This window comes from Takifugu rubripes, chromosome 9, assembly GCF_901000725.2.
Source record: "Takifugu rubripes chromosome 9, fTakRub1.2, whole genome shotgun sequence".
In the NCBI taxonomy this organism is placed as follows: domain Eukaryota; kingdom Metazoa; phylum Chordata; class Actinopteri; order Tetraodontiformes; family Tetraodontidae; genus Takifugu; species Takifugu rubripes.
Genome location: NC_042293.1, coordinates 1,871,377 through 1,884,472, shown reverse-complemented (window position 1 = coordinate 1,884,472; position 13,096 = coordinate 1,871,377). Strand labels below are relative to the sequence as shown.

General features: G+C 42.0%; 1 protein-coding gene and 1 long non-coding RNA gene across 9 annotated transcripts in view; one reads left to right on the top strand and one right to left on the bottom strand.

Moving 5' to 3' along the window:
- mef2aa (myocyte enhancer factor 2aa) overlaps positions 1 to 13,096 on the top strand; it is a 45,917-nt gene that overhangs the window by 19,998 nt on the left and 12,823 nt on the right. For all 8 annotated transcript variants that reach the window (XM_029841369.1, XM_003967059.3, XM_011606875.2 and 5 more), the window contains exon 3: positions 1,888 to 2,091. In XM_029841369.1, the coding sequence (XP_029697229.1) occupies positions 1,888 to 2,091 (204 nt within the window). The remainder of the gene's footprint in view (positions 1 to 1,887; positions 2,092 to 13,096) is intronic.
- LOC115250970 (uncharacterized) lies at positions 2,595 to 12,385 on the bottom strand. The gene is made up of 3 exons (XR_003889495.1): positions 12,307 to 12,385; positions 3,062 to 3,166; positions 2,595 to 2,736 (listed from the first exon to the last, which is right to left on the bottom strand). It is a non-coding gene; the product is annotated as an uncharacterized lncRNA (long non-coding RNA).

The window sequence follows — 13,096 nt, the reverse complement described above, 5'->3', positions numbered from 1 at the left end:
TGAACTTATCTGTGGGTTTTCACTCCCATCAGGTACCACAGAGAGCATGATGATGGCAGGTTCTATTTGTGCCTCAAAGTAGTTGTTTGTACAGATTTTTCGGTTAAAACGAGTCTTCCGTTTGTCAGTTTTAATGGTTTTATGAGTGGCACCGGTGTTTTGTCAGGGTATGTATGTTAGGCCGGGCAGGGACCTCGCCTCAGCGCTGCTGCCGAGGCTGAAGTGATGCTGTGCCTGGGTCAGCAACCCTGCACTCAGCACTCTGCCATGCATCCAGGTGGAACAAAGTCCTCTCTCAGCATCTCATCCTTTGCTTCCTGTTGAAAGGTGACATCTCCATGGCTTAACGGCCGCATTCATTTGCTAAGAGCATACATTTTGTTAATCATTTTCCCAGATCTCAGCACCTGCTTTCCAGTTGGTTAGGCAAACAAACAAATATGCAAGCAGGCAAATGAACAAGTGGGCAGCTGGGGCTTTCAGTCATTTCAGTTTGCTCAAACTGGTTAGAACCACAGGTAGGATCTAAAAGGACTTAAAGCTGCTCCAGTCCATCACTCGGAGGCATTATGTCACTTCAATTAATGAGAAAATATGTCATGGACGTTAAAGTATTTTTTTTACATATTTCAACCCTGTCATTAAAATGTACATCGAACAGTACATAGAGGCAGTTGACACACTACAATGGGAATAAAGCTCCACTGAGATTACTGTAATGATTTGAAAATCATTTATGACAGTTGGAGTGACCCCGGTGCCTGAGTGGTTACATATATTCTATATAAGACTGTACTGCATTATACTAGCTAAAATGAGAGTATAGCTGCAAGCTATGACCAATTAAAGTTGAACAAAGCCAGCTCATCTGCTAAACTCTTCTTAGTAGGTCAGTGAGACTGATGGAGAACACAGACACACACCCACACACACTCCTGTGTGGATCGGCACATTCACACGACATGTCGTACAAGTCACAGCTAAACAGGACACATGCAGTAAAGTCAGGAACAAACTGCATTTTCAAGATGTTTTTTGCTGCTACCATTAGAAAAACCCAAAGAGAAATCAGCTACATGTCTGTCCTCCCTACTTGAGAGGGATGTTTTCATCTTGAGAAATAACTATTGCGTCTTATGCAGAGGTGGTGTAACATAATGACATGTGTGTGTTGGCCACCGCGGAGACAGAGCTGCACAAGTACAGGACATAAAGTCACTTTCCAGAGAGGATTGCGTTACCATTGGAGTGATGTATGACCCCAAGTCCCATCTGTGGGCTCGTGTTACAAGGCTTATGCTGCACTATAGTGATAGCTTTCCGTATACGGAGGTGGGGGCTACAGTAATGTATGGACCCCTGTTATTGCCAAAGCTCTGACTCAGCTCAGTGAGTCGTGCCTGTAACCCTGACCTCCCTCCTGATAACCAGACATTTCAGACATGCACTGCGCCATTGCAATCATTCTTAAAGTAGCAATGATCCTGTTATCTGTCACCTTGGTTACGGTAACATCATTGTAATGTAATGACACTGTTAATACTGTTATTTTCCAGGCTGAGACATACATTGTGTGCTTCACATGAGGAAGGTTGTTTTCAATAAAAATGACTTTTAGAGCTATAGTTATAATTACCTTTATTTTGGCTAGTAACATTTTATGTCTTCTTAATCCTAGACCATCTATACCAGATACCCTATGAGATAATTTGATAGATACTAATATTATATTTCTATGATGCTGTGTTGCTTCAACTTGTGATTGCATTATGTGGTCACGTCTTCCAAAACAACTGTCTGTTTAGTTCATTCAGCATTGATTTTCTGCTTCAATTCTAGCTTTTTCCCCTCAGTGAAGAATGGTTTTGTTTTCTTTGTGCCCCTCAGGTTACCTTCACAAAGAGGAAGTTTGGCTTGATGAAAAAGGCCTACGAGTTGAGCGTACTATGCGATTGTGAGATCGCTCTCATCATTTTCAACAGCTCTAACAAGCTTTTCCAGTACGCCAGCACAGACATGGACAAAGTTTTGCTGAAATACACAGAGTATAATGAACCACACGAGAGCAGAACCAACTCAGACATCGTAGAGGTAAGTGCCAGCCTCCATTTTATTTTGAAGAGGACTTCTTCTGCTTTACACGACCAAGTTCAGTCAATCAATTAATTGTTAGTTGATTGTACTTGAAATGGTACTTGAAATGGTCTCCTAATTTGTTTTTTGTGACTGTGACCATGGATTTATGTTGATCCGAACATTGAACTAATTATTTGAGTTCAGAATCAAGCATGTTTCTATTTTTGCCAATTGTCCTGAGGCTGATCGGTAAAACCAACCGATAACTCACTGACTATCATGTGGTAGTGGATTGTGAACGAGCTGTCTAAGCACCGTACACTGCGATGTTAAGCACGCACGTTACGTTTCCTTCTGCTCTTTATTCCGACAAGACACAGAACGTCTGTTTTTCTTGATAAGTTCAGCCTGTAATGGTTCCGACAGCTGATGTGAAGAACCTATCTTTGTGTGCTGTAACCGCGCAGCTGTTTCCCACAGATATTGTACCTGCAGTTCTCTGGACACTCCCCACCGCAGACCATCATCTTGGCTGTTGCCACGGTGAAAATACATGGTTTAGTAAATTCCATACCGCTCTCTGAAAGTCTGCAAGCACTTGGGTTTCTTGGCAGCTCATGCAGGGGGAGAGTCAGCCACTTGTCATCCCAGTATACAAAGCTGTCAGCCAAATTTATAAAAGCCAAAATAATGAGAATAATTAGTCATAAATCCTGTTCCACACATGCATCTTCTAATCATATTCAAGCATATTCAATGTCAAGCTGTGGATTGGTGATGCCATAACTATATTAGATAAAAATCTAATAGTATTCATAACCAATAAAAACAATTAATATAAAATGACCAACACTGGAAAGATTTCAAGTAAGCCCAGCTTTAGAAAATATGTTAGCCTGATGGCATTAGTGAAATTATATGCACCATAGAGGAGTCAGCTGTGGCCCATTATCTTTTATTCATGCTTCTGCTGCTTGTGAATTACCTGCTTGGCAGAGCTGCAGAAAAGTGCTCTGGCATCCAGGAGGCTCATGCAGTCGCTGCTCCATCAGGGGCCCTCAGAGCATAGCAGAGCAGAGCAGGGGTTCACCTGCATAAAAAATACATGGATACATTCCTCACTTACGTAACGCTGCCCCCATATTTGTTTTTACTGTGACTCTAGAAGCCATCTATTTTTTTAGAGCACGAACCTGCAACAGCACACTATAAGCAAAAGAATCCCTATGTATAGATACGTTTCACCATGTGTTTATTTCAATAATATGCACTGTAACGCGAGTCGATCAATGCATTCTGTACACTGAAAGCCTTTTAGCTACTCTCAAGGAAGCTGCCCCACTCAACAACGGCAAGAACAAACCACCGTTGTCCTCGCATAATTGTGCTAGCATCTTTGTAGATAAGCACAATTCCCATTCTGCCTGCTGGCTACGTGTTCGAGGTTCTGAAATGAAGAAGCAGAGCAGAAGTAACCAACGTAGTCCACTTCACAGCACTTTCACACAACCCCTTTGATAACACTTTGGGAGTTATTATGAATAATTTCCTTTGACAAACGTTAATCTACGACTGTACCGTTCTCTGCACGCTGTCTTTATTGATGGGAAACTGTCACCCCTCCCACCTACCCACTGAAATGGGCCTCACATGAGCGCACCCATATTGGACATCTAAGTTTTTAAATTGTGTTAGACCAGTCTCTGCCGTGCAAACAGTCATGTGCTCAGCGCATTTGTCTAGGGTAGCAAGCCAGAAGGACCCTCACACAGTTTTGTGTTGGGATGCGACTTCCATGAGGGAAACTGAATCAAAGGTCACATTCCTGCTCAGTGGTACCATCTGTAGATAAAGGCTGAGCTGTGCGGAGTGATAGAACAGTCTCCATGTTTTCCACAGATGGATGCCTGCCTGGACCACAGTTTGATAACCCAGCAGAGGGCTAGGGACATGGTTTCAAACTTGGCTTGCAGTCCAAAGTGGAGCACTAGGCTCATAATATTCATGTGTGTGGTGGGGTGTGTGTGTGTGTGTGTTGGTCGGAGCAGTACTGCGGGTGTCAAGTGAACCTTTGCTGAATACGTTTACCTGTGCAACACAGAAATCTATTACAACCAGTTAAACTAGCAGTGTTCACATTTTCAGACTATTGTGTCAAAATGCGATTGCAGTTATTAATAAACAAATTAATAAACAAATTATTTCTGTCAGAAGAATCTTAGGAATGCCAGTTTCTGATAAAGCAGCAATGATATACTGTTTGTGTTTCCATAGTGAATGTCCAAGCACAGACATGGTGCTGTTGCGTTTGTGCTTTAGAACAAATTCTGTTTATCCCACAAATGAAAATACTGCTGTTAGTCATTACATTAATCTAATAATATTTACTCTTCCTTCCCTCTCCGCTTGTGGAGCTAATGAGATTTTGCTCATGATCCGCTATAACCTCACACCGTTCTCCATCACGCACAAAGACGCGTGTGTGTGTCCAGACGAAGCCCTGAAATCAGATAGCAACTTCACAGGATTAAACCGGTATTTATGTGTCCCCTCTTTGAGCAGTTTAATGCAATTAATGTGTATATTATGTGATAGATTAATTATGTTTGCAGGAACAGGGGATGGCCATTCATTCAGCACTTAAATGAAATTTTGAAAAATCAGGCTTGCGATTTGGCCTTTACTCAATTTGCGAAGGCTTTTTCGTCAAATGTCAGAGAGTCGTAACGGTAAACCGCCGTGCGCCGTATGCAAAGCAGTGACTTTTCACTCTCAAGAAAAAAGCAACGTAAACAACCCAAGATCATTCAAAAGGAAATTCTCTTTCTTCCTGAAATAAAAAGGGACGGCCATTGTTAGCGTGACAATAAACCACACAATTGGGTCCGTGTGAGCGAAGGTCCCTGCTTCTCTAAAGGCCACTACAGTAAGAAGAAATGGGCATAGAATTATCTGGTTATTTTCATTAGGTTTTATGTCACAGTGTCTATCATCCTTTGTTGTAAATAAAATTATTTAACAGATGTTATATATGCAAAGTTTGACCATTAGCGAATGTCAAGTCGAGCCCTCTGGTGTGTCCCTAATTCTGCATGCTTAATGATTGGTGCTAAATACACACTCATTTTCTGGTATTCTCTGATCCAAATGTATTCAGATATATGCTTTTGTTCTGAAATTGTCATTGTAGTTGCTCCGCCATACACGAAAAAGAGAATTTTGGGGGGCTTCCATAAGGTGTAATTATTATCCCTTTCACACTTTTACAAAGCAAAAGCTGTTTTTGTGTGAAATTTTTTGCCAACCTAAACATTTTCAGCAAAATTACTTGTACAAGCACATACATTTGTGGGACATATTTCCAGGATCTTACAGTTATAAAAGAGATTTTTTTTCATTATCAGTTATCAAATGAGTCCTTTACAAGGCTTTGGGCTGAATGGGTACCAGGATTTTCAAATAAGGGGATGTTTATGTTGTCAATCACAGGCTGAGTTGTAATTAAGACTCATTTCTGTCCTAATGAATGCAAATTGGCACATCTGCTATGGTGCACTAGCTGTCCAGACTCTTCAATTAGCGTGATTGATCAATTATCCTCCTGCTGGTGGCTCACTGGAAATGGAAGCTGAGGAGCGGTTAAAGGGGAGGTGCAGGGATGAAAGAGCCAGGGAAGAAAAATGAGAGGGAACGGTATAAAAGGTTCAATAAATAAATAGATCAGATTTTTCCTCTATATTTAAGCTTCAAATATACTATTATTTCATTTTATTTACAGTATGCTCTTTCGTTCAACACAAATTTGCTTGTGACAGACAGCAGAATATTCCCAAAGAAGCAGCCATTTTTATTGTAAGCTTTTGATCAGTGCTTACAGGCAAAAATCAGGCCTTCTTGATCAACTTTCTATGATTAAAACCAGCACTTTAACAGCCCTGCTGGTCCTTAGCAGGAACAACCATGGAGTAATAAAGGTTTTAATCAATAATTGGCATAAGAGTCTTTAATCTTCCTAACACAAAAGGACTTAATGACGTCTTGAGCTTGACTCACTTTAAGATTTGCTGTCTGCGGCGGCGTTACCTTCTAACAAAGCACTCTTCTCAGAAAAGACCAAACTTAGCTTCTCCTTCTTATGTGTCCATTATCGTTGGCACAATCTAAACAATTGACAGCTCACACTGACCTGCGGACATCGATAGCATCAAACTGAACAGATGTGTGAATGATGATTGGTACACATTTGTATTTTTAGCCCATGGTGAGCTCACTCGTGACACTCTCTCTTCTCCACCTTTGTCTGGCCACTTCTGCTCCTCACTTCAGCATCATCCTCTCACTCATAGCAGCAATGATGAGAAATCCCTCTTAAGCTAAATCAAATGGCATTGCTGTTGACTTAGACATATTGGACTGATGTTTATTTTTCAAGGCTTTTCAATATATGGGAAATTTTCTACCAGTCTGTTTTTAATATAACAGGGGAAAAGTCTGTGTGCGCCTTTGGTCTCCTGTGATTTATTTGAGTGATATTGAAATGTTTTTTTCTTAGTTTCATATCGAAGTCAGGGTACAGCGAATGATTATTTAAAATACTGTTGTATAACTGTAACAATGAACACATCTACTGTATGTCCATGCACACTATCTATTATATCACCATAAGCATTCTTTTCTTTTCTTTTTATTTAGCTGCATGAGTTTTGGGCAGGCTATTGTCCAAAGTAACAGTCGCCACATTGGTAATTATTTTATTTTTTGCGGGGGGGCACAGTACTTTGTATACCCAGGAGCAGTCATTTAACCTTTGGGTCAGAACAAACATGTTTTCTGCTCATACAGCTCCATTATCTATTTCCAGAAAAGTAGGACAAGTGAAAAATAAATAACACATGTAGGACATAACCTGAAAGACTGTATATACTGTATATAGCTAAATTAAATGGGTTAAATTCTTTACAATGTCCCAGCTTATTTATTAGCCATGTGGTTTAAGTAAAATTTGATTAAAAACTTAGGTTTGAATAGGAAGCACTCAGCTATGCATTCCAATTCTTCCCTCTAGGAATTAATAATTGCAAATCGCACTGGCTGTGGTCTTCAGCTGTCATGTATATTGCATTGGTTATCACTCTCTTGCTGCTCCAGCCAGAGAGAGGCGTCTCAAAAGTCTTCTTTTACCACAGAGAGTGAAACTGTATTAATGGCTCTGCTGAGAGTAACATGGTGAGTTTCAAAGTGCCCCTTTTTTATAGGACAAGGACTCATTTTCCTCTGGGGTTTTAGTGAAAAAGGGTCACCAGTTCTCTTTTTTCAGTTTTATCAGTGTAATGATGAAGCTGTATAGCATATAGGATTGCACGATATGTGTCATCTGCATCCCTTATAACATGGTAACGTTTCATCTGTCTCATGATTGACTTACTTTTCTGAATGGCCTGATGTGAAGTACACCTTTGGTTTTTAAGCCATGGTGTCTTACATCTTATTGTTTTATTATGTGTCTGCTCTCCACTCTGTGATGCTTGTTACCAGGTTACAGCTAAGAGTTTTTTGCTTTTAGCACATGTCATACTTCATTGTCGTCAGAGCTTTTTTCCACCCTCTCAACCATGCTGGACATGTCTCATTACAAAAGGAGGGTCTCTTTGGAGAGCATATAATAAGAGGAGACAAAATAACAAAAGACTACAAGCCAATTAAATATGCTCTTTCCCAGGATCTTCAACTTGTTTAACAAACACTAAAGATGTGGAGCCCAGCAGCTAAAATGATGAATTATATATATATTACTGCTAGTTTATTTACTCATTTATTTACTTTATTTTGTTAAAATACATTTTTTTAATTTTTTAGAGTTTGTTTTGCTATCCTTGCAGAAATATATTATATTTTTATATATTATATTATTCTCATCTAGTGTAGCACCACTCTTCCTTACTCCTTTATGTGTCTTCATGGAACAGCAGGGTGGGGGCATGGAAGACATTTACGAGACTTCCCAAATGAATAGATAAAGAGGAGAATCAGCTGACCGTCAGCTGATGTCGGCTGGATTTTAGTTTGGTTGAAATAAATGTAACAGAATCATTTCTTCATTACACCAGCACGTAAATCCAATTGAGTGGGATTTTTTATGTACAGAAAGATGATCAGCCCAATGACCTTGCGCGTCTCATGGCTGAAAGGAGACTTAGCTTTTGTGACAAAAGTCAACTTGCCCTTGTGCCCTCTCCTCCTAATATGCATGCTGTGTGGCCAACCCCTACTGCCCAGGGGCAGGAGAGAGCAGAGCCTGTTGGGATGGTGTGAGAATGGGGGGTGGGCATGTGGGGGCTTGCTGGCACTTTGCCACCTGGCCTGACTGGGGGCAAAGAGGGTGGCTGCTGTGTCTCAGATTGATGAGAGCAGGCCTGTGGTCTGAGTATAGAGTGTTGCAGAAAAGACGTCCTGCTGGCACATCCTGCCCTCTCTGATGCATGGCCCCAGCCCCTTACTCGTACTCCCCTTATCGGAACTCCTAATTGTCCTTATGAATATTTTAGTTGCGAGAGGGACTGGGGGTTGGGGGTTTGGTTTCAAGGATCCACTCAATGACCAGAGGAAGAGAAAGACAGGGAGAAAGACGGAAAATTGTCAGAACTGGTTAAATACAATCCCACTTCTCTCTGTGTTCTCAGCCTTTTTAATCCATAGATAATGATGACACCGGTTTGCCTTTATCCTCAATTTGTTGTTTAATTCCTTCTTGTCCGGACTGAAAATATGCAGTCCAATGACAGAGATGGATTTCTCTGACTGCGGTGTCTAATAGCTTTGTCACATCAGTCATTCACTAGTCCGATGGCAGAAGGCTCGATAGAGATTATTCACTGCACAGCGTATAGCTCTCATTGTGTGGTTTTAAAGGGCCAAATTCCATTGCTGTTCTATCCAGACCTCCAAAGGTCATGTACTATAACTTATCTATCAAAGTACTTTGTGTTTTTTGCTGTTTGTGTGGGACAGAGCATTTTTTCCCCTGACAACTAGAAGACAAATATGAAAATCTAAGTAAAATACACACAAGAGAGCTCACTCCCTATTGCTTCTCTTCCTGTCCGTTCAGTATCTAGACAATAGAGCGAGGCAACGGAAGGACGCAGAACCAGGCTCATATCCTGATATCATTCCGCTCAGTAATGTGTAATGGTCACAAGATTAAACAAGATATGTCTGGGAATTACTGAGGTCTCCTTATCTAGAAGCCTGTTCCTCCCTGTGGCAAGAACAGGGGGGGGACAACAGCACTTAAGACAGCTTGGCATACAGCGCGTAAAACTGAACCAAAAGAGGCTTTTATTTTTTTCCAGCAAAGACCACAGCACCACAAGGGGAAAGTGAAAACGGTGGCAGCGAAAGTCTTTAAGATGTTATGTAAGTGTGGAAATATTCCTTAGCAGATAAAGGCCTTCCTATCAGACACCCCTGTGTGCTGATTTCCTTGTACATTCACACTCAAAGAAGCCTTTTGATAAGCACATTAGATGGAACCGCCTGGGCACAATGGTGATGTCATGAGGATTAGCACGCTACCTTGCTTGCAGTGGTGGGTACAAGGGCCAGTTCAGCAACGTGGTGCTGTAGGATGACAGGCTGGGAATCCTATCAGAAATGAGGTGAAAGGAGGCCACAGAGCAATGATGCAGTTTTGGAAAGGCACACATACATTAAACATTCATACCCGGCTCCTGTGCTAGCGTGTATTTTCATGCCACAGACGCCATTGAAGGGCGGATAGTGAGAACTGCTGCTCTAGACCAGCACTGCGGAAGAGACTATAGAACCCGCCTCTTGTCCCGCTTCTTGTCTTCCCTTCAGCCATAGCTTTCATATTTTCGAACCTTAGCTTTTATGCCAAGCCACTTTCTCCTTTCTCCTTTCACCCTGCCTTCTATTCATGTACAGTACCATGCAGTACATGAATAACTAAAATGCAGAAAGCTCTCTTGACACAAGTGAGGGAGAACACCAGAGTGAAATTGTTTTCCAAGACTCACAGCAGCAGAGTAAATTGCTCAGGCCCATTTTACTGAAAGTACTTCTCAAGAAACAGGTGATGTAGGTGGCTTATGCAATGGGTTGAGTTTTATTTTTAATCTATGGAACGGTGTTTGCTTCAATCCAAAAGCAAAAATCTAAATTTAAAGCTTTAAAGGAAATGCAGGACCTCACAAAATGTAGAGGACACAGGCTTGATTTGCAGAAATCCCACCAAATTGTTTATAGTTTAATATCCATTCTTAAAAGGTTGAAATGAAGAAAGTATTTTAAATCAAAATACTATTTGAGATTGCTTTACATTGATCTCAACCTTCTTGTACTGAGCATGCACCACTAATGTGGAGAGGCAATTACTCTGCTCAGTGTTACCCTTGGTTACAGTGAGGCTTGTTGTAAAGGCTCAGGTGGAAAGGATGGATAGATGTTTACCTCAGCATGAGGAAAAAGCATCTTTCCATGAAAAACATTTTTAGAGGTTGCAGCAAACTGCTAGAAACAAACTCCCGTCCACACACACACATATGGAGACAATAGTGCCCAGTTGGTTTGACGTCATCAACTCATTTTCCTTTCAGAAGCCAAATATCTATCAATACAGGTTTGGACTGCTGAAGAAACGAGCAGCTGGGCTTGTTCCCACTCATCTTTGTGAGACTCTCAGGACCTTGTGAATATATAAAAGTTGCCTGCTCTATACTGTCCGCAGCATTCTCTCCTTAAACAAATAGCCCCTGTCTTTCATCAAAAATATGACTGCCCAGTTCCAGTTTAGACCGTGTCATGACTAGCTCTACTGTCAAAGTTCCAAAGCTTCAAAGCATTTATTTTGCCCTTACTGGCTACTTTTTTACCCTTTTATCTCGGTCATAAGGTGTTATTCTATGTAGCGACTTGACATGTAAGAGCAGAGCTGATCAGCAGGAGTCGAGTGGCATTCCGGGCAACACGCTGTCCCTTCTACGGCCATGTCTTTGTGTGGCTGCCCCTGATTGGACAGTATGTGAAGCTAGGACTTGACAGGTGTTTGGAAAAGGGACACCTGTTTGGCCATGTGCTGATTTAGTGATCCATTTACAGGAAGCTGTGGCAAAGGGCTGTGGGACACCCCAAACATGCCAAGTGATTTACCAGAAGGCCAAACCGTAGTATGTAATAACATGCCATAGAATTTAACTCATCACCTTTCTAATCTTTTGCCAGCTATCTAATGTACTGATTTCTGACATGTACAGAATCATGGGATAGAATAGTTGTTTGTCCTGCATGTCCTTATCTGCTGCTATCTGGTTCCCACTCAACCGTGGCTGCAACCCTCCCCTAAATGGTTTGGGTCAGTGGGTGCGGTTGACTGAAGGCTAGTCATGCCTGTTGTGAAAGTAAAACAGCCCTGCCCAGCTCACACCGCCATGACCGACCAGTCCAACCACGATATTCCCATAATGAGCAGGTTGGAACTCAAATTTGCAGGTTGAGATTAGATCTTTTGCCTCATTGGCAGAGAGAGTGCATAGTTAAGCCGAAGTAAACACAGGCCTTTCTCGACCCTAACTAAAGAGGGCTCGTTCAGTAAACAGGAAATGAAGCAGCAAGGCGTTTTCTTAGAATGAGAGGAATGCCGTGGCTCTGTACCGCACTAAACAGCAATGCAGCTGTATGACAGAGGTAGCCATTCATTATCCAGCAGACTTCTCCGTCCCTCACTCCCCTGTGGGTATTGTGGAAAAGATGTTTGAAAAGATGTGGGTGCTTTCCTGAACGTCTTTATTGCCCAAGCAATGCACACATATGTTTTTCTCCCCCAGCCTTAATCACCATTGTTAACAGGAACGTCAGAGGAAGTGGCATCCTCTGGCTGTATCAAAAAACGTATTTGCGATACGCATGCGACAATGGCACAGGACTGAGGAAATATAATTTACACTGAGGTTGGGGTGAACAGAAACGGGTTAGCCGCATTGTCTGCACAGACCTAAATTTACTGTCACATTGTTGTCGCAGGATGTAGCAGCTGTTGAAGCCCACCCCTCCCATTGTCACACGGAATTTAAAGCCATACACAGTTTAACACTGTTGCTTTACACAGCAACGCACACATCAGACACATGTAACACTCTCACGTAGTTTCCATTTTTCTGGGTGACGAAGACCAGAAACAGCGAGTAAGTTCTCATTAGAGCATGTCTCTACCTTCCACTCTGACCCCGCCACAGGAGCCGGTGACCTTTTTGTAGACGCGAGGCCTCCGAGGAAGCCGACGGACGTGGCGTAGCCCCGCTGCAGCCTGACAGAGAAACCTGGGGAGCCAAACATAAATCATGTGTTGATGTACGCTGCCTTGATGTCACAAGCTGTCACATGCTGTCAGCAGGTCTTGTTAACGCGGCTATTCAGAGTTGAAATGAGGAGCAAGGAACAGTCTCTATGAGAGCGAGCACAAGGATGGTGTTGACTTTGATTTCTCACGAGTGTGTGCAGTTCTCATCCACCTTTTTGTGTATAGATGCAACCCCGTTGCTTTTACAATAATTGGTCAATTTCATGCATAAATAGGCACCATTGATCACATTTGGTAATCAGTTTTATTCCCCACACTTATTGAGTTTGATACGATCCTTGGAGTGACAGCCACGATGAATCAGAGACTGGGAGGATCTGCAGTGGGATCTTCTTGTGTGGGGTTTCTTCCTGCTGGGTGGCTTACTATTGCTGAAACATAATGAAAAACGCAAACACACATTCGCTGCAGACAGAGGTGTGGAGTGGCGAGGGCTGAAGTCAGAAGTGTAAGGCAGTAAGAAAGAGAAGAAAGGGAAGAGCAATATTTTCTATGAAGGCATCTGAGGAGTGAAGGAGCAACATGGCTTCAGTTGAAACACCATTTAGCTCCGTGTTGGTGGAGCTGGGATCATGTATGAATGTGAAATATATGACTGATTTAAGAGGGAGCACAAACACAGATACACCCCCTGGTGCAATG